The following is a 21,497-nucleotide window of genomic DNA, read 5'->3' as shown; positions in this document are numbered from 1 at the left end:
CAGCTGGGGCACTGGCTCTGTTAACAGATGACATGTACAATCCCCCCAAACTGGCTGCTGAATGATTCCTCCTCCTGCCTGCTTCGCTCCAGGCAGCTTTCCCACTTGCACAACCCCGTGTCTTCGTGAAGTCGCTAATTGCGCGTTGTATCCCAAGTGCCTTATGTTGCCAGGTAGCCTGGTGTGCTAGATCAGTGTGCTGTAGCTGCACCTGGAAGCCTTCCCTCTCTGCACCGTATGTACGGCATATGCCACATCCATGTATTTTTGTTTGTTGGTTTTTTATGTTGTCTTTTTTTTTGATAGAGCTACCAGTAAAAGGGACGGTTTGGTTTGGAAACATTTCCATGTTGTTTTTTTGGGGGTTTGGTTTGTTTTTATAAACCTATAGCTGATGTTTGCTGTTGTTTTGTTTTGTTTTGTTTTGCCCTCTTGTCTTTAGTCTTCTGAAATCTCCTCTTGTTGTGCCTGAGCGTGGCATGACCCTGTTGTTTTTCTGTGCTGAGCCTTTGCTGTAAGGCAACACTCACCCTCGTCCCAGAGGTTTCCAGTCTGTCTGCTTCTGTCTCCGTCTTGTAGTGCAAACACCATCCCCGGGCTGCGAGCCTGCAGTAACTCCTCTGCGTCCACGGCATTTCTCAGCAGACCAAGCCTTCTCCTCAGCCCAAAGAACTATTTCCTCCCCCAGAGGGAGAATTTCCATTTCAAGCCCTTAGCAGTCCTTGACTGCTTTGCGTACCAAGATGCTGAGAGCCCCCTTTCACTGAGTGGATGCTCTTCTTGCGCCCCATCCAGTCCAGCCCCGCGTCTTCTGAAAAAAAAAACCAACAAACCCAACTCCAAACAGGAGCTCTTGCCTGCCACAGTGCAGAAACTGGTAGAGACTAAGCAAAACTGCAAGTTCCTACTTCTGGTGTAACACTTTTGCTTGCTCTGCACCCTTCCTGCGGGCGTGAGACTGCTTTTGTAGTCTGTGTCTGTTGCAGACCTGAGGTCGGGGACTGAGTAGTCCGTGATTTTTGGTGTGACGCATAGTGATTTCCTGGCCTAGCCTCGGAAAGCTTTGAAAAACCGACGGTAGTTCTCTCTTTTTGTCTTAGATAGCTGGGGAATGGGCTTGGGAAGAGAAGGGGGTTGAGGAAGAACAGATGTAGCATTTCACTTACGATGTTTGAGTGACTCTTACATTATGGGGCATTACGGTTATGGTTGTTTGTTTGTTTGTTTAGGATTCTTTCTTCTTACTCATTTTGGGGTTAGTGGTAAAGAAGACAAGTTCCAGTTTCCCCGTAGGTCCCTTTACCCTTAACTCACTGTTTTAAGATGTATTTTTGGTAGGCTTCCCTGCTGGAGGGGAGAAGGACTGCTCTAGGATGCCTCCCCCTGACCCCAAGTTACTCAGAAGCCTGTAGATACCCCGGCTCTGTTGCAGTGCGCGGGGATTTACAGCAGCACCTGCCTCTTGCCTCGGATGAACTCTTGGTAGACGGACCCCGACGTGCATCAGCAGTAGGTGGAGATTGCGGGGTCTGATTTACAGCCTTCCCGTAAGCTTTAGGAGCGTGTAGTAGACAGTTTGGCAGGCTTTCCACTCAAACTGTGAAGTATGTTACTTAGCCTCGGGGCTGGGGGGGTGGTTGCTGGCAGTGGGGAAGAACGGTTGTTGTAAAAGCCAGGCGGAGGCACAAAGCTTTTCCTCGGATACGTTGGGCTCCATGGACCAAACTTCGGCAAAGGAACCCAAGGAAAAATTCTGTTCTTCCATATTTAGTGCAAAGTTCCTGATTTTGGAGGGGGTGGGGGGGAAGTAACAGCCTCCGATATTTTATCTCATTTGTTTCATCCTTCCTGTCACTTCAATTTGTTTTGTACTTTTTGTTTGTTTGTTTGTTTGTTGACGTTTGTTGTTAAATGACTTTTGTGATAAACTCAACAAAAGTATTTTCTGAAATAAACAAATAAAAGGCATAGATTCCTCCACTGCTGCTGTTCACCGGTGCTTTATCATGGTGCTGAGTTTCCAGAGCAGGCTGGGGTGGGTCGTACTTCTCCTCCTCCTGCCATGCTAGATGAGTCTATTCCCTTTGCTGTGGCATCTATTGTCCTCATATTCCCCACAGCAATGGTTCCTATTCCTGAATTTTCCATGTCACAGGCAGCTGCTTCTGAGTTAGTTATCTGTGGCTGCCTCGCTCGCTGGGAGTGGAGGATAAGGGCATTTGGAGGATATGATTTATTTGATGTGGCTTTGGTGCATGCTTTCTGGTGAGCTGAATTGTGTACTTTCCGCAGCTGGCCCTGGGCACGCTACATGACTTGGTTGGGTATTAGGTTACCATTTCATAGCATGTGCAAAAAACAAATTCCGGCTTTCTTTTTCTACAGCCCACAGCTCCAGTAATTTCATCTGTAAGTTTTTGGCCTCTGGGAAAGCTGATTAGGGTGCCCTTTAGAAGTTAGCCTTTGTCAGCAGCTGCTTGGAAGGCACCTCATGCAACGCCAAGCCATGCTTTGAAATCAGAGGTGGACCCGAGATAGCTCGAGCGACTCTCGGTCGGAGCGAAGAGCAGCACAAAACGGGCCCAGAAGGGAAGAGCGGTGACCTTTTTGAACAAGGGGAGGCAGGAGGGAGCTGTCGTGTGGAGACTCGGCTGGCTGAGGGGAAGTGGGAATCAGCACAAAAGCTGATTTAAATAAGCATTTCATTCCAAACAGCTTTGTTCTCTGCTGTGTGCGTGATAGCTGCCCTTCCTTTTTGCTCATTGGCAATACCTGGCAGGTGTCATCTGGGCTGAGAAGGCTCCTGCCCCATTTACTTTCACGAAGAGATGAGCAATCTGAGCGAAAGTGTCAGAGCTCTATTGCTATGCCAACTGTTAGCTTTCCCTTTTCATTGGACCTATCCTGAAAGATGACAGATTGCCTGAGATGGGTTTAGACAGCATCTCGGTTCTAAAGCCATTCTCCCAACCTTTGTTAAGAAATGCAAAGCTGCTGTCAGCAGATCTGTGTACAAACCCTGCAATTTCCATGAGATATGTGAGAGCTAAACCACTACTCCATTTCAAGTAAATCCAGAATCAGAATTGTTTTTGTGGTGGTATTTTTTTTTTTCTCATTTTAATCCTTAGCTACTCCAGGCACTGAGGTACATTTATTTTAAGGGGACTTGTTAACACTATAGCAGCCGTACATGACTTGCTTACATTCAGACTAGCAAGCATGAGTTTATTGTGGTCTGTGGCAGGGCTCTTAGGTCTTCTTGCAATGCAAATAAAAATTTAAACTGGCAGTCGTCACTGCTTGAAGGCGCCTTTCAACTCTAAGAGAAATCCAGAGTGCTCATCACTCCAGGTTTTAGAGATCTTTTGCTCTAGCAAGCCTTGCTTGCTAGTACAAGCATTTAAAAGTTGTGAGGCCAACAGAAGAACCTGGCTTTTGGTTCTCCAAAACATTTTTTCATGTGAGTTTCGTTTCAATATCCAGCAGTTTTGAGGTTGAGTTTGGTGGTAGCAAAAAGGGCAGGGAGAGGTTGGGAAAGAACAAAGTTAACCAAGCCAGGGTGAAATTAGTAAGGAGGGAAGGGGAAGAGTGAGTGAAGCAAAGGTGAAAACTAGAGCATCCTTTTTGAAATACGATGTCTTCCAGTCAACTCAGCTAAGGATAGTACTGCTGGTCTTGTGCTTCAGCTTCACAAGGGGAAGGCTCTGAGGAAGTCATGGTAGTTTATCTTGTCTTCTCCACAAGAACATAGGTCAATCAGCTGGGGGAAAAAAAAAGCAACACCATAAAGAGTTGGAAGAAGCTGCAAACATATATTTTTAGGGAAAAGTATCCAGAGGTATGCCTTATATGACAGAGCAGAAGATCTTGTTCCCCGGTGTGGAAGAGCTTACTACCTCAGTAGACCTGCATCGCAGGTAACCTCAAGTGCTTATGGGTGACACTAACCTACGCAGGGACAAGAGTTTAAAGTGTGTGAGTTTACTCCTGATTGCCCTCTAAGTGTCACCACAGTGACAACGGAGCCACAAAATATGAAGTGTGACCACAGACTGGCACAGGTCACAGCTAATCCTTCAGAAACCCCGTAGAAATCCCTGCCAAAAGTGTGATGGAGGCAGCATATCTCAATGGTCACTGTTCAGTGGTGTTGCTTGCTGTGTGCACATGGCATAAAGTGGAGACACAGATAATTGAGCTCGGTGACAGCCCTGCTAATGAGCCAGTTCTGGTATCCATGCCTGACCCCGCATTGTGTTACAGAGCTATAGCCTTTGTATGCTTACGGGGAAGAAAGAGGGCTTTTGTTTCTTTAATTGCATAACTAATCTCCTTCTGACACCCAGGGAGATGGAAAAGGTCTAATATCACAGTTCCTTGAAAGGATTCTTCTTCCCCTTGTCGCCTGGAGACAGATTTACTAGTGTTGTTCCTGTGTGACTGACAGCTGTGCTCCTCTCCGGGCCAGACAGCAGTTAACTATCTGCCGTATGCTTAATTCATAGCGCCGTCACGGTCCCAAGGGCTGTGGGCACGTTCTTATTAAGATTTCAGGAGAGAAGAGGAATGCTTTTAGTGTTCATGTCCTAGGTGGGGATTCAGACACAAGGTTTGAGCTTCAGTTGTCACAGGCTCCCTGCGTGTTCTTGGGCAAGCCGCTTCACCTCCCAGTCTTGGAGTGGGAGAAGGAAGGGTGGTCACCACCTTGTACTTTAAATTCCTCAAGGCACTGGTTAAAGGCCTTTACTCACTGCACATTCAGAAACATAACTACCCTGCCTGAGCACCTTTCTAACCACAGCTGTGATGCTCACAGCTGTGGGTTAGAACATGTTTTTAGCAAGGGAAATAATCTCTCTGGTTTCTAGGCTTCCTTAAAGCATGAGTCTGCCTTTCCTGGCCCCTAATCTGTTGTATATCTCCTTATGCTAAGCAAGGATCCTTGCCAGTCATGTTCCTGGAAGCATTCTCCCTCCTCTCTGCAAGGATTTTTCTCTTTAGTTTCTTTCCTGTTTTTGCTCATTGTGCCCAGGCAGTCTGTTCCAGTTGGGTTAACCAAGTGCCCACAGGTGGCCTGAGCTATGGGCAGCAGAGGAAGCGGGGTTGCCTTGTGAGCTGTGGGCTCAGATTCTATTAAATTCACAATGTGTCTATGCTTTCCTAAGGCACCAGGCACCTCAGTGTCAACTCCACTCAGGCCCAGGCGTGCCTAAGTCACGACAGACGCCCAGGAGCTCTGCAGTATCCTATGCCTCATCTCCATCATGATTTACAGCCTCCTCGTCAGCTTCTATCTGAGACCTGACCCAGCAGGCACATTCAGCCTCATGTAACAGTGCAGCTGAAAATTAGGCTGCCCATGTTGGGGACAACCTGAGTTACATTTCTTTCCTTTGCTTAGCACACATGAATCATTAGCTCATCCTTTAAGAGAAGAAAGGCTCGGTCCAACAGCTCAGAGGCTGAATCTCACCCCTTTCTTGAAGCTGCTCCCCTTTGTAGGATAGAAGAGCTGCTGGCCTAGCCTGGCTCGGTGGGCTGGTTTGTAGAGGAGCTCTTTTGGAACACCTACAGGAGTGGAATACAACATGCACAGCACCCCTTCCTTCTAACCTTGTTAACCAGAACAGCATTGGTCGGCACGCTTAGGCTGTCGCAAAGAGATAAAAATTTTGCTTTGTCGAGGACACCAGAGTCATCCTTGTCACACCGAAGAAACGCCTCCCGAATGCTGCTGTTGTTCAAGTAATTATGGAGCTTCAGCTCTTCCTGAACCCGCACGATTAATTCATCCAGTTCCTGCTGGCTGGTCCCTAGTGCAGGGACATCACTGTAGAAGGAAAGGGAGAATAGGATTTCATTCAAAAGCTACTTCTGGCAGCCCTACTGTGATGCTTCTGTGCTGGCTGCCCACTGTGGCTGGCCAGACTGTATTTCTGAATACAGAGCAGGCTTCCAGGGTGCTTGGTTTATATGGCAAGCTCATCTCAGCTTGGAGTTAGAGATGAAGCTTCATCTTGGTCATTAGGTAAACATGTTTTCCATCTGCATGACATTTGCTTTGTGCACCCTTTGCCTACAATTACTTTGGGACAAGGAGGGTTTTCTTGTATGCTTTGGACAGTCTGAGAAAGTGCAGTGCAACTCCAGTTTCAACCAGACCTTCTGAAATAACATGCTATGAGCTGACTCTGTGAGGTCATAGGATTGTTACTAGGACACCTAAAATGGCTCCAGACAGACACCTAAAAAGGGTACACGGTCTAGGCTCTGACAGAAGGCTCTGACTGCATCCATTTAGCTGAAGGTGTCTCTTCTGCTGAGCCAGAGCTGTCCCACAAGGTTTTGGGGTCACTGGCAGCCGTGACATTATATTGTACACACCTCATACCCGCTGTATGTATTCAGACACAGGATCTTGGAGCTGAAATAATCAGCTGAGCAGCCATTAGACAGCAGGCTGGAGCCCATCGAGGCTGCTGGAAATCCCCTTTGTTGTCAACCCTGAGTCTCATTTAGCTCCACAACACCATCCTTTGAAGCCTACCTTTTGGCAGTCTCCTCCACCACCTGCCGTGGGCGAAAATGATCCCTCAGGGACTGCAGTGTTGCTGCAGGGAAGCTCTCTGCATTGCTCTCCATGTAATTAAGCACGTATTCATCAGCATCAGTGATAACAAACCTGTGGCCAAACACTGTGGAAGAGGCATTAAAGCAAGCAGTGCTACCTGCCTTTCAGTGTGGTTAAGTCACTTCATCACCTAGGAGGGAGCATGATTTTTCCCCTGTGGTTAGGGTCAGGGCTGACTGGGCTCTGCTGTTTGTTGCAATCGTTATAGTGTGAAGGGTTTTACTCACCCAAAGGGAATTTTGTCGCAAGAGCAGCTGCTGAAAGCAAAGACCCCAAGCTTGGGCTTAAAATGACTCCTCCATTAGCACTGATGTGTTTCTAACATTTCAGTATTACATTTGTTTTCCATACAGGCTATGTTCTGCTACTGGCCACAGTAATAAAGTTACTGGCAGAGCTTTAACCCTGTGAATTCTGGCAGCTCCAAAATTGTGAACACCTACAATGAAGAACGTCTCTCCTTTCCTAATGATGTCTAAGGTCCAAACACTGACAGTAGCAGAGTTATATCCATTCACACCAGCTGGTGACCTGGAAACTCAATGCGGTCAGATCCAGAAGGAGCAGATCTCTCAGATGCAGGAAGGCACACGCACAGTCTGTGCAATAGATGACAGGTCAGGCACTGAAAACCAATACTCAGAGCATTGCTAAGCCAGGCTGGATCTTACCTTCAATCGTAGAACCTATGATGAAGTCGGAGGGCCCGTAGTACGTGGCATTGTCTGTAGTAGAGCCTGGTTTGGCGACCTTGGTCTTTCCTAAGTACTTGCCCCCAATGATGCCGGAGTTACGGACTGGGGGTTCGTAGATGCTGATCATGTCATTGGAGAGGAAATAAGAGAGGATGAAACGACGCTTTCGGTCCTCAGGGTTTGGTGACTCCTAGAAGAAAGGTAGTGGCTTTGGAAAAGAACATTTGAACAAGGTTTCTTTTCTCCTGAGGAGCTCAGGACTGCAATGTAACCTACTAATAATAAGCACCCAGACTTGAGAGCTTTTTTTCTAGCTGACTAAACAAGGCAGTTGATGTAGGCAAAAGCTGCAGGTACACTGACACCAGGTAACAAAGCCCTAGACAGCATTAAATACCTGAATTCCAAAGGTTACTTGTTCCTGTCAGGCTAACAAGCTGAATTTGGGATGCAGTGACCAAATGCATTCAGTGTTTCCAGATTGAGTAATCCAAGAGAAAGGAATAGCCTATATGGAATGATTCATCACTTGGAGGAATTCCAGCGGTAAAGTTTACTATTAAAGTTATATTTTTCATTCTAATGGTTGCCTGAGAGGGGCTGGTGCTGCTCAGTGCTCTTACTCACAGGAAGACACTCCCCTGACACACCAGTGGGTTTACTTGCTTAGCTTAAAATTAAGTGGATCTTAACTCGTCAGCTGTGACCTTTAGGAACTCCTGCACAAAAGAGAAAAGAAATCAGCCCTTATTCACCCTGAGTGTTTGGAGAGGGCAGGCACCAAGCAGCACAGGAAATGCCATTGCTGCTGCTGGACGTGCCAGAGGTTCCTTGCATAAACCAGCTGCAAAGCTGGCACAAAAGCGAGGGCCTGAATGCCGTGGGTGGAAAGCGCTGTCCCCGTGGTCTGTCCCCAGCTTCTGCACCAGCCCTTCGCTGCTCTGCTAGCACAGCCCCTTGCTGGCTGCTGCAGCTGGGACTGGCCTGGGGAAGGACAGGTGCTGAGAGCCAGCAGCAGAGAGGCAGCAAGCTCCCGCTTCTGGCAGCAGTTGGAGGCAGGCAGAGGCACAGTGCCCAGTTGCAATGCAGTTTCAATTAGGGCCATCTGTCACGTGCTGATGTCAGTGGGAGTTTTTCCATAAATGGCTGTGGTTTTGTAGCACGTCTGTTTTGTACTGCCTGGCCTTGTTTTTTTTCCTACCTTTGCGTGCTACTAATTGTCACAGCAAGTACACAGTAACCCAGGGGCATCCCCTAAGGGTCATGAGTGTTGTTGGCTCAGGGAAATCTCTTGTCCCACCAGCACAGAAGAAAATTTGCTAGCAGCCTTGTGTGAGCAGCCTGTTTTTCCCATCCTTCTGACTCTCCAACATGAACTGATGTAAGCACTGTATCATTAAGGAAAACTCTTACCAGGGCCACCTGGTATCGCAGCACTTTGTGGTCGTTCTCTAGCATCTTAATTATATCTTTCCGGGGAGGCTTTGGAAACAGAGAAAAGCAGTTCTGAAGGGAGTCTTCAACGAAGCCGTAACCATTATAGGGAGGAATTACCTGCAGCCAGAGGAGATACCAAGCAGAAACAGCTGAAACTAAGAACAAGACAATGTTTGCAAGACAGCTTATCAGAAACCATCTGTTTGGAAAGACCTCTTCTGTCACCGGCTGGCAACAGCTGTGCCACTAGCCCAATCATGTGTTGGACCCCTTATTTATAGAAACACTTAAGAGAGCTAAGAAAATCTTAGTCAGAAAGCCAGGTGATTTATTTGAATAAAGAGACTAATGGTATGCTAATAACTTAATCCTTCCTGTGCAGAGGAACTCAGTCATCTAAATGGTTACACTGCTAACCAAAGCCCCATCACATTTGTGGGCTAGGCCAGCTAACACCCTGCACTATTCCTGGGCTCAGTCTGGGAGATAACATGGGCAATGACTATCCCCAGCAAGCACTTTGGACTTAGCAACCCTTTTTTGGAGAATGAGGGATAGTTTAGTGGTATGAGTACAGCCAGACTGTGCCAGTTAGCTTCCCAGTCAGAAAACAAACCCTGACATTACTTAGTTTTCTAGTATAGATACAACCAGAGTGTTTTCTATCACCATTAGCAAGTGCTCTGTCCTTTACGGTATTCAAAATTGACAATTTCAGAGGGCTCTCACTTTTATGTGAATTATGACCATCCTTGGCTTGTCTTCCTCAAGGTACTTGCTTACAGCTTTTCTTTAAGCTGAACCTCTTTACAACCTCTTGCTAAGCTGAACCTATACTTTAAAACCAGAGCTTACACAGTCTGCAGCTTTCCCTCCCTTCCTTTGGGAAATTGTTTTCAGTACCTGGGGCACTTCCTCAGGTGGTTTCTCCTTCATCTCCACTGGCTGGAAGTCTGTGATGCCAAATTTGTCACGATAGAAGTTTCGTGTGAACTCGTCACAATCGTAGATGAAGAAAGTGCGTCCAAGGAGGGTGGTGGATTTGCCAACAGCAAAATCTTTAGCTGTGTACCACTCAAGTACCTCCTGATCAGAGATTTCCAGCACACAGCTTGGGAAGGTCTCTAAAGCACAAGGGAGCAAAAAGAAAAATCAATCAATCAGGTAGATGTTTATATTTCATTGTGAAAAGGGATACAAAAGCAAGTTGTATAAAAATCTCCAGGGCGCTGATGGTATTGCTCTGCTTCCCAAAAGATAAAAACTTGAGTAATCATTGAAAGAACTTTTATTTGGCCGAAAGCTGATGACACTTGCAGTGTTCTCATCACAGATGCTCCAGACCTGATGTGTCTCTGATACAGTTTCCACATCTACACCCACCCACCGAGGCACTTTAGCACAAGCAGATGTGCTGGCTGGTCTAAACTTACTTTTCTTCTCCACAAAGGTTTTGGGCAAGCGTTGGCGTTTTATCAGTACTGGGAATGGGTCTCTGCCATCGTTGTGCTTGTGGACCTCCCGAACCTCCACCGTGTCATCTGCCAAGTAGTAATGTATGATGTAAGGCCGATTCTCACCAAACATGCTGTTGGTATCATCCCACGTGGCATAGAAGCGAAGGACCTGGGGTGGATAAAAACAGGCACAGAAAACAACCATGGATTCGAATTACTAACACTTTGTCCAAATTAAGTTGGTTGAAATGGGTTAGGTGATTGGACTCAGCACTCTTCTCTGCCAGGAACAGAAGAACCAAGCCCTTGTTGTACTGTGGGCACTGCGACGTGCTGCTGAGGCAGCAGAGGGAAGGGCATCAGGAGCCTGGAGAGCTGAACAGGCCTGGCTTACCTTGAATGCAGCCATGAGAGAAAACAATATGGGCTAAGGCAAGAAATTCAGTTCAGGAAGTGTGAGGAAAAAAAATGGGGGAAAAAGTGATTAAAAACTAGCAGAAAATAATTACCTAAGGTGAGCAGGGAAGTCCTCTTAATGGAGGTGTTTTTTTTTAATGAAACAACAAAGTAGGACAGAATATAGTTTTACCTCTTAAACCTCTATGGGGTTTCATGGCCGATTCTTTACCACTCTCATTATGAGCAAGGCAGAGGGGAATGTATGGAGCTGTCCTAAGGAGACTGCATTCACTGTAGATCCCATCTTATTTCTGCCTATTGAAAATATGTTTTAATGCCACAGAAGTCAAACACCTCATATTGCAGGGCTTCCAAGTCCATCACTTACTGGGGCAGTACCTGCTTGGCCTCGAGGGATCATGTTGACCTATTGGCAATCTAACAAATTCAAGTGGCAGGCACTGCTTTAGAGTGCTGCACTCAGCGGAACAGCTCCAAAGTTCCCCAGGGTGCAGCTCTTGAACACACAACCCAGTAACTGTCACAGGCAGAGCTGGCCCAGGCGTGACTGCATCATCCCCATTCATATTAGAACTGCATCTGCTCCTATCTGCTAACTTTCCACGGCAGGTGGCTTACAGCATCCCAAAAGAAAGCAAGAAAGAGATGAAGGATCTGGAGAATGGGCTCTGCAGTCCAAAGAGAAACTGATCACAAGGCACAAAGTTGAGCAGAAAAAAAAAAAAAAAAAAAAGATTTTGTTTCTCACTAACACCAAGAAAGGAGGAGATTTGGAGTCTGTGCAGTGGACTGGAGTTTTTTAGAATGATTAAAGTTGGAGGCACTCACAAGACCCAGGTTTCTATGACATGTGTAGACTACAACGTGGGTGATTGCTGCCAGCTCACTCACCTGCTTGTCGTAAGTCAGAAACTGCTTCAGCTGGTCAAAATCTGATGGTGTGATGTACATGCGCAAGGGCATCCGACGCATTTCTGTGTAAGGATCAAAAACCATTTTCTCTGGAGGGTTCAGTTCGATTCCTTGGCTTTCCAGGAACACCTAGGAGAGTCATCTGAGGTTTTAGTTGCTGCAGTTAGTTCTGAAGTTAAGAGGCAACTAGAGATAGGTGACTTTGTCTGCCTTTCATCACTCAGGGCAGTCCTGCCCTCAATGTCCTAAGTCAGTTTTTACTTAAGCACCATCTTCCTTGGCCTTAGGGCTTTAAATGGAGGATAACACTTGGGTTGGCCTCTTTTATGTAAATCAAAAAGATTAAATTAATGCATAACTGGGGATGTAGTCAGTCTAAATTTGCAAGAGACCCAAGGTTCTCCATTCCGTCAGACAGTGGAAGTTAGTGTGACCCATTCCAGGCCCACCGAGGCCCCTCTGGCCAGGAGGATATGTGTCCAGAGTTGCAGCTTTAGCTCCTCTTCCAGGAGGAGCACTTTTCCCACAGAAGGAGAACAATCTGTTTGTTTATAAAGGGATTTTTGGCTTACCTTGGATGCATAAACAAACTCTAGGGTATTGCTTGTGCACTCACCTCTGTCACTTAAAACAACCTCTGAAGTCAATGGACTTCTTCCCTGTTTGGCTTTGGGAAGTGGCCCATGAAAATATTCAGCCCAGAAAGCACCTGTGCAAACATCTCCAACAGACTTGTGAGATCACCCTGAAAACTCACAAGGCAGGTTCACGTTTTCAGACTCTTCTGGTCTAGAGGATGCCAGTTAATGATAAAATTGACCAGAGACCTTGAGATGTAGACCCATGTAGCTCATTTCATCTTTTCCATCAAGGAAAATCTTGTTTTCCAAGATAAACAGGTGAACCAGCTCTTCATCTGATGTCAACTTAAGTCACCCAGTTCCAGCAGAGTAGGCCCCACATGCTCTTGACAGATATATATTAATATATTACACACGATTGGGAACATTCCTGGGCACTGAGGCCAACTGGCAAGGAAGAACCCTCATCTAAACTCTCTCAGCCTCCAGGATGAGCTGGCTGCATGCAGTTCATCTATTGAGAATGGTCCCTGGAGCATTCTAACTCCTGGATTGTTCCTGGGAAGTGCTTGGAAGAATTGTGGTTAGCCAGGGCCCAGATTACGCTGGGGACAAACTAAGAGTATACCAGTACATTGGTATTTGTTATTTTTGTTAATGCATTGTTATTATTTAATTTACTGGTACAGAAATAGCCAGAAATAGAAAAGTAAGCAATGAGTAAGCGCTCTTAGGTCAGTTTGTACCACGATTCTCAGTCCACTGACCATGAGTGCTCTTCTGGGCTGGCTGTAGATAAACGCAGTGTTACTGACAGCATTCCCTTGCCCTGTTCTTACCAAAGGAGTATTAAGCTGGAAAAGAGCTAAGATCAGTCATTTCTCTTTCATATATGCACAATGGTTCATTAGGACTCCAAGCAGTTAAACTGTTGTACACAGAGAAAAGAACTTGGACCAATTCTGCTAACACAGAAATGAGCTTAGAGTTTTTGTTGTACCAAATCTTGAGGACAGAGAATGGAGTCAAAGCACCCCTGGGGCAAAAATACTGAGCAGTTATTGTGCCCTCAGCAAATATCACACCTTGAACCACCTATTGATCTAAGGAAAGTCTCCACAGAACACAAAATGAAAGATCTCAAGCAACTTCAGTGTGAAAGCTGCAGGTACAGGCTACTGGGACTCTAACAGCTCGCCACCTCTAACTCCTGGAGTTCTTCATGTCAGTATTCTCTGTGCAAGCAACACACCTGGGTGAACGGGTCACAGTCGGCTATATGGTACGTCCTGCCGTACATGGTGATGTCCATGCCCCGATTCAGGTCCTTCCAGTGGTAATGCTCCCCACGGTCATTCTTGGGCACGCGATGGCGTCTGATAAGTTTGCCTTGAGGGAGACCAGAGTTCTTCACAACAGGCTCTATGACACATATGCTGTCGTCTTCCAAGTAGTAATAGATCCCCACTTGGCGAATACGGTAATGCTCTTCTGTAGAGAGAGGAACATCTTCCTGGAAATAGGCATCAAACTTCAAAATCTGTTGTTTGGGACAACATCCCAAAGGGAGAGAGAAGGAAACGATTTGAACACCATAATTAATAAACAGTTTATTTGTAAGGTGCTTTGACAGTGCAAAATTACTGGATTATAATCTATAAAAACATCAAAGCCTACTGTAGCCTAATCTGTGACTAATGGTGAAGGCATCATGACGGCTTTTATCAGCATTTGCCTTTTATTAGTTTGGTAGGGATGAGACACTTGTAATAAATGCAGTCCTTTCCCTCTTGCTTTAATCACCTGCTATTTCACCTCCTGCCAGGTGCTTGGATGCTGCCAGTAATCTCGTTTACTAACACACCTGACTTTCTTTAATAGTCAGCCTACAAAGTAGTCAGTCTACAAAGCTACCTGGTGATTTTAGTCGAGTTCCACCACATCTGTGGACCTTAGGAGCTGCATGGCTCAGGAACTCCAATGCATGCAAAGAGCCAATGTGTGCTGGAGAAACAAGGAGAGAAATCAGGGCCCAGAGAAAACACATGCTGCATACCCTGCCAAAAGCCAGTTGCTCACAGTTCCAGGGCGTGGAAGAAGCACAAGTACTCCCTTCAAGATCATTCACTGCCCCTAAGAGGATGTAGGTGGCTAATCAAGCCTTGCACGCCCAGCCTGCATCAGCCCACAGAGCTAGGTAAGCAAGTGGCTGCTCCTCTGGCCTGAATGAGGGGTCCAAGAAGTGTCTGACAGATTAAATGGCAACATCAACGCTGACTCTGAAAGAATGACCTCTGAAGCAGTAATGAACACAGCACATCTGTTCCCCAGGCTGTCTCACAGATGGGCCGAGGGTTGGCTGCAGGCTGCCTATGCAAGCTTGCCTGGAAGCGTGCAGCTCCTGGTGTGTGCTCAGGACTGCTGAGCCCTGCACACTCTGCAGGGACTGCTCTGCCTGGGGCTGCACACGCCCTCGTGCAGCCTGTGCAACGTTGAAAATCAAGGGTCAGCTCAGGACTGCTCCGGGCAGACACACAGCCACCTCCTAGACCGATACGATCACTAAGATGTAATGCAGGAAGTACTAACGGGGCAGTGCAGGCTCTAACATGCTGCGGTGACAAGCACGAGCATAAATAGATAGACCACAGCCAGACAGTATGCGAGCACTCCATTGCAGAGCGACTTTTACAGTCTAAGCTCAGTTACAACCTCAATATAGTCCTGGAAATGCAGAAGGGGAGGCTGGCTTTTACAGAGCAACGGTTATAAACTGAAGCTTTTCAGAGTTAATCAAAATTCTTTTCAAACTCCTGCTGGAAATGCTCCGGCGTAACTCGTGGGGAATGTCTTACATCGTTTACGTATTATAATCCTCCTCCTAAGCAAAGAAAGCCTCTTTCAGAATGGGGTTCAGCTGTCTCTGACTAAGGGCAATGGCATCTGAAAACTGCTGTACGCTGTCCCATGAACCCTGGAGCTGACTGTTTATGTCTCCGAGCTTGGCCAGCTGATATTCCTGGAATAAGCTTCTTTATACCTTTTTGTCAAAAGCCACGTGTGCTGGAATGAAGCCCGAAGGAGGAGCCTGCCTGGCTTGCCCGTAGGTCAGCGTGGGTCTCGTGTTGGATAATTCATCTAATTCAGCTTGAGAAAGCTGATTCACGTACAGCCGCTCCCCGCCGATCCCCACGGTTGGCAGCCGAGAAAAGGCAAAGCCATTTTTGTAACCCAGCGTCTGAGAGCGATGAAAGGATGTTTTCTGGGGAGGAAGAAACAGATGTTAAAATATTACACGCACTCAGCAGAGATGGCTACTGAAAGCACAGAAAAACAGTACGAGTCGGACATCCAGAATGCCTCCACGGCGTTTTGTTATAACCTACTGCAGTAGTTAAATATAATCAAATTTTATGCTTAGATCAAAAAGGCTGAAAAAAGTGTTTGGAGGAACAAAGCAGCAGAGTGATCTCAAATCTAGCTCTGGCGCAGACTTACCACAAGCCTCGGTGTCCAGAACGGGGTAACAGTACTTTGTCTGCCCTAGTATTTATCTCACTAACTCTGTGCTCCTTTCTCTGTGTTCCTGCTTTTGGGAACCACGACAAGTACAAAGCACCAAGGGACCTCGCTCTGTTACGCCTCACGGTGCTCCCTTGGCTATTGCACAAGGATGGTTGTGCACCTGCTGCGTTTTCTGTTGATATTTTGTCAAACCTCTCCTGGGGATGATATTCGCAGGATTTTCCTTGCTGTGTTGAGTCAAGGTGTGTCGTGCTCACAGAAGTGCAGCCATGAAACACACCAAAGCACAGCAGCTGTGCCACCACGCCCCCCCACAGCCTGTGCAAAGGTCCACACACGAGAAAAGCCACAACCACAGCCTAAGGTCCTGTAGCTGATTTGTGAGGCCTGGTAAGACAAAGAGAAATCTGTCTTTGTGTGCATTGAATAACGTTGTCTGTAGGAATCACCTGATATTTTTTGCTTTGATGGTTTCTTCTTGGTTTTGACCTTCTTAGAGCCCTTCACCTGGCTTTGCTCCCTGCTTCATGCCAGCTCCTCCCGAGCCGTTCTTGAAGCTAAATCATTACCAGATGGCACAGGGAGGTCCCTGCTTTGCTTACAGATGCACAGTGAAACTATCAGAGCTGAAAACAGGATGGGATCTCTCTCTGCCTAGTCGTGTTCTTCAAGATGAAGATCAGTTCTTGAAGATGAAGATCAGACGCGAGTCCGCTCCCAGACCACATCTGGTACCTCACCTGCAATCCCAAAAGCATCTCAAACAGCGCACAGCTGGCTGCTCCCACCAGGCCTTCGGCACTCAGTGTTCCAGGGAAAACAGGAGAAACTGTGAGTCCCTGATAATAAAGTCTCTGACTTTACCTTGAGTTTTGCCAAATAAAACAGAACTGTAGGCATTTCTAGATTTTCTTCAGCTCCTTTTCCAGACCTAGACGTGTGATCGGTCCAACCCCAGCCATGTGAACCACTTCTCCTCCTCCTCCTCCCCCTCTGCCCCCCATGGTTAAGCCTCTAATCTTATTCGTACCTTCAAGGCCCCACCTGAATTTCAACTAACTGCCTGTTTTCTCCCTGAACTGGTGCTGTGCATCTCGCAATGCTGCGGGCTGAGCAGTTTGGAAAACAGGTTCGGGTGAAAACAAGAGAATTTACTGAAGACCTGTTAACTGAGTGCTTTATAAACATTAGCCCTGCCGCAGGATTGCCGTTTCCTCCCCGTAACTAAGTGCCTTTATACAGGGAAAGCTGTGGCGAAAACATTCAAGGGAAATCCAAGAAGTTTGGCCTTAAACTGGGCAACTGGCGGTGTTTGTCAGAAGCAGAGGGGCTTTTAAGGGCCACAGCTGCCTAAAGAAAACACCTCATGAATGAACAAGGCCCCCACGTCGCCAGGCCAGCCTGCACCACATAGTATCAGGTAACTAATGTAACTTTGAAAGGGAAAGCCCAGAATGTAAACTCCTAATCTCAGTCGCTGCTGGTCCCTATCTGAGAAAATCCGCTGAATTAAGTCCTTGGCTAAGTCTATAAAGCCTCAGACAAATGCTGCTTCCCCTGCCGGTGTCTCTGCACACACACACACACACAAAGCAATAACTGAGCACAGCTTCACTCAAACAAAAGAAGAGCTTTTCTTCTGCACGTCTCAAAATTCACTTGGAAAACAAGAATCGCGATGCTCGTTTTATAGACAGGCAAAGTGAGTTGATTTCACTCGCTCAGGCTCATCCTGAGGAGCAGTGCAAAGCCATTTCTGGAGCCTGGATCCCCTTAAAACGTTACCAGCTGTTATTTTAGAGCACCCTGAAGTGTAGAACTACCTGCTCTGTTAAGTCCTGCGGGTGTTTCCTACACGCTGATGTCAGCACAGCCCTTCACACGACTAAAGCAGCATTTTACCGATAGAGGAAATATTTTGCTAGGAGCAGAGATCCGCATTGTAAATTTCCAACCCAACAGCGAGAATAACGCTGAGACAACCTTTATAGCTCCACGACTGAGAGTGTTTGTTACGAGTAACTGACTCCACTTACTGTTGAAGAACTCATCACTGACTTAGAAACCTGTTTGTGCTGGAGGGCACCACGGAGACTGTACAGCGACAGCGTGTCCCGGGCTAATCCCCACGGCAAGCAGAAGAAAGAGAAGAGAGCCTCCTCCTCACTCCTGAGGAGCAGTTAAGAGTTACAGAAATTTCTGTCATGAGGGCACCAGGGAAATGCTGCAGCCTCCTGCAGAAATAACTTGGTGGTGGCAGGGGATGGAAGGGAAGCGACCTAGGGAAGCACCAGAAGCTGTGGAAGTGCTGAGGCTGGAAGGGTCAGTGTTCAACAGAGAGATCAGGGGACAAAAAAAGAGGAGAAACAGGCCTCACTTGAGTACTGAGCTCTCTGGAAATGGGATATTAAACCTTCAGGGATATTAAGCTCCAGGGCAATGTCAGGCATGCCCTGGTATATCTGCTCCCTGCTGAAGTCTGGGAGCATTGCTTCTGAGGAAGGCACTCCAGAAAATTCAGGGATGTTGGATTCTCATCAGAAGATGAGTAATGGCACCAAGACTTGAGATATTAGTTCCCTGGGGAGAAGGAAGCTGCTCCTAATCAGTACTGGAAGGAGCTCAGGGAGTATCAATTTTCTTCTGTGCTACTGCTTTCACAAGAGGTTATCGGGATGGTTTGGAGTTATCAGAACCTCAGCGCATGGACCACTGGGAATGGGGAAAAGGAAAGGTTGCTTCTTTGCCTAGATATCGATTCAAGTGCAGAGTGTGAGGAAGAAGTTGCTTCTTCCAAGGAGCCTGGGCGCAGCTGAGTGGGTCTCGCTTCTTTGGGAGGATCCTGGAAGCTGTGATGGCATCAGCTCTGTGCCGGGATCCCAGTTGTCTAACAGAATATCAGATTCTCTATCAGGTTCCTGAGCATCACTATAGTCTGATTAAGTTCTCCAGAGGGATACTGAGAAGGCATTTGTGGAAGTTATCAGATGCCTGGTTCAGGACATTATCAGAGGGAGTATCAGGTCCTGAGATGGGGCAGAGAAGCAGCAGTTCTCCTGGGGGGGGGTGGTGGTGTAAGTTTATAAAGTGACTCTGAGGGAACCCCTTCCCTTGGGGTATAACGTGAACTGGGAGGGTAAACCTCACTCTCCAAGGCTACCAGGACAATTTCAGGGGTATCATAGATGCAAGATGCAGTGGGTTCCTCGGGGATGAGTTTAAAAGTACAAAATCCCCTGCAGGGTGGGCTAAGGGATACCCAGATCCTTGAGAACAGGCTTGAAGTCACACTGGAGGCACTCAGGGATACCAGGTGGGGTCAGAGAGTTCAGTGCCCAAGGGGTGAGATTGGCAGCTATCTGTTGGCTTTGGGAAACACCAGAATGCGGAAGTTCAGTGGGTATTAGATCCCTTAGGGAGCACCAGGTGAGCTTACAAGGCACCAGGGCCCTTGGGTGTCACCTTGGTGGGTGTCACCTCGGGAGTCACCTCACCTACCCAAAGGGTACCCAGTGCGTTTGTGGGCTTCCCGGTTGCCCAGGCATGGATTTACAGGATAGCAGTGAATCGGGGAGCTACCACATTCCTTTGGGGAATCAGTGGGCGGTCTGTGGGAACAGCAGGTTCCCTGGGATTGGGCTCAGGGCAGGGGTAACGCGTCCCCTGGAGGGACATCAGGTGAATGTGGGGACAGCAGCGCTGCCAGCGAGCCAGGGGAGGGTCTGAGGAGGTCCCTGAGGGGTTCCCTGAAGGGGTCTCCTTGGGGGGGGAGGTGTTTATCCCCTAGGTCAGCCCGTTATCGGGGAGGGAGGTGTCCCAGGAGGACGGGACCAGAAGCACGGACGCCGGGGGCCCCGGGGAAGCGTGCTGCCGGGCGGCTGGGCTCACCGTGGGGTCCCTGAAGACGCAGCCCGGCAGGAAGGGCAGCGCCGGGCCCCGCTCCGAGCTCATGGCGGCGGCCGCGCTCCTTCCCCGGGGCGACGCCGTCTCCATGGCAACCGCCAGGCTCCTTCCGGTGCGCATGCGCCCCCCCTCGGAACGCGCATGCGCGCTGAGCGACCCCGAGCGGTTGCCTTGGCAACGGGCGGGCCCGCGGCCTTGGCTGCGGCCCTGGGAGGCCTCAGGCCCCTCGGGTTTTTTTTTTCTGCGAGCCCTCAGGTCACAGCTGGGGCTGTGCCCGCCCTATTAAAATGTCCCCAAAAGGTGGTGGGAGTCCAGCCTTCCCCTCTGGGAGTTGTGCACTGTGAGGTGCCCACGGAGAGAAGGAGTCTGGGGGGGGGGCAAATCCGTGCCCAGAGTGCTCAGAATACTTCAGCTGAAGTGCTTGTGCTGATTTATTATGTATATAGTTTGTATATTAGCAGTGTGTTGTAGCACTGACGTCATTCCCCTCTTCTGTGCATGATTTTCCTCTCCAGAAGGAAGCAGCAAAAAAAGCAGGAGGGTCACCAAGAAGAAAGTTGCTGGGCAAAAGTCGCTGTTGGAGTGTAACAGATAAAAAGAAAGCCAAATCAATTACCACGGATTTTTATTTTTATTTTTCATATTTCTTTCCCTTGGTGTCTTTTATCATCAGCGTACAAGACAGACCAGGCTGCAATTCAAGGGCAGGCAGCGGGATCTGGGAGTTTTGTAAGCAGAAGTCAAGCAGGGAGAAACACAGTCTCTCTAAGCATGCTGTGGGAGAGAGAAGAAAACCAGGCAGTGAGAGATAAAGGATGGGTCTGATGAGCCTAGAAAGGAAAATAATAGACTGAAGGCCAAGCAGGGCTGAAAGAAGAGGGTCTGAAAGACAGCAAGCAGCTAGCGTGGCTGTGGACTCAGATGAGGGTGCCGAGACCTAAGCACCTCTCTGATTTCTCCTGGTTTGGTATCCAAGCACCATTTAGCAGGCGTCTTGAACTCAGCAGGAGCCAGAACCTTCCTCAGAGAAGGAAAATTAGCTGTGTGGACTATGTGTCACCCTCTAAGAAAGAGACAGCAGCTTTTTCACAAGGCTGTGTGGCAGAGTGCCCCTCGTGCAATGGGGCAGGAGAGCTGCTGTCCCCCACTTTGCGTGAGAGGGGGACTAAAGCAAAGAGAGGCCATGAGATTAATGCAGGGGTCACAAAGGGGGATCTTAGGCCCTCGACGTGAGCAGTGAGAGGATCGGAACATTTTAGTCCCCCTAAATGTATTCCCCCTGACTGTTTCAGGGGAGATGGGAATGAAGAAATGACAACTAAGCAAAGCTATGGCAGAAGCAAATACTTTGTTAGAAATAGTGACCATAAAGCAGGAGAAGGGAGAAATGGGGAATAAAGCATCTTTGATATCCATCTGCTTCTGTTATAGGCGAGTCAGACTTGCAAAGGTTAAGACAAGCCTCTTTAGCCTCCTACATCTCCACAGCTCTACTCCTAAAAAGGAAAAGGATCAGTGTTTCCTATATCAAAATTTCCTAGCTCTTATCTACTTAAAGCTCGCATATTTTGGAGCAAAGGCTGTCCTGTTACATGTACTTACACCCCTGTGTCACGTATGGTTACAAAAAGTCTGACCTGTGAATCCTGTGCTAAGAGTGGACAATGTTTCAGCACACCCCATCTGTGGTCTGAAAGATCTGAGGACTGTTTCCAATGGGTCTGTTAAAAAACACTTGGAAGCACAGGCTTGTTGGCAGCAGGCTGAAATTTGATAGCCGAATATCCACCAGTCTAAAATCAGGGATCCAGAAATCAGACTGCTCTCCCTCACCACTTTCTACACTGCTTTGTCGACATACCCAGCCTTTGTCCAACTGACACCTTGAAGCAATGCGAGCTTGGATTTTCCTTTCTTCCACCTCATCTCAATC

At 47.7% G+C, this 21,497-nt stretch overlaps 1 protein-coding gene across 1 annotated transcript; it reads right to left on the bottom strand.

Moving 5' to 3' along the window:
* Nucleotides 1-302: 302 nt before the first annotated feature.
* EFHC1 (EF-hand domain containing 1) lies at nucleotides 303-19,699 on the bottom strand. Its single transcript, XM_035320385.1, has 11 exons — nucleotides 19,550-19,699; nucleotides 15,177-15,398; nucleotides 13,389-13,676; nucleotides 11,535-11,684; nucleotides 10,200-10,392; nucleotides 9,670-9,890; nucleotides 8,743-8,883; nucleotides 7,306-7,519; nucleotides 6,551-6,698; nucleotides 5,617-5,833; nucleotides 303-3,763 (listed from the first exon to the last, which is right to left on the bottom strand). Exons 1-11 carry the CDS (start codon nucleotides 19,682-19,684, stop codon nucleotides 3,692-3,694), a joined length of 2,001 nt encoding a protein of 666 aa, XP_035176276.1. The 5' UTR covers nucleotides 19,685-19,699; the 3' UTR covers nucleotides 303-3,691.
* Between the last annotated feature and the right edge of the window lie 1,798 nt (nucleotides 19,700-21,497).

Source organism: Oxyura jamaicensis, chromosome 3 (assembly GCF_011077185.1).
Source record: "Oxyura jamaicensis isolate SHBP4307 breed ruddy duck chromosome 3, BPBGC_Ojam_1.0, whole genome shotgun sequence".
Taxonomy (NCBI): domain Eukaryota; kingdom Metazoa; phylum Chordata; class Aves; order Anseriformes; family Anatidae; genus Oxyura; species Oxyura jamaicensis.
Note: the sequence above shows the minus strand (reverse complement) of the source record. Positions and strands in the feature narration are given on the sequence as shown.

Bases quoted from the DNA above. Each gene is read 5' to 3' on its own strand.
- EFHC1 (XM_035320385.1), bottom strand. From the start codon at position 19,684: ATGCGCACCGGAAGGAGCCTGGCGGTTGCCATGGAGACGGCGTCGCCC. The intron at 13,677-15,176 runs GTATAAAGAAGC...CCCAAACAACAG, and splicing joins ACGTGGCTTTTGACAAAAAG to ATTTTGAAGTTTGATGCCTA. The intron at 3,764-5,616 runs GTTAGAAGGAAG...TTTTTCCCCCAG, and splicing joins ATGCTGTTCTGGTTAACAAG to CTGATTGACCTATGTTCTTG.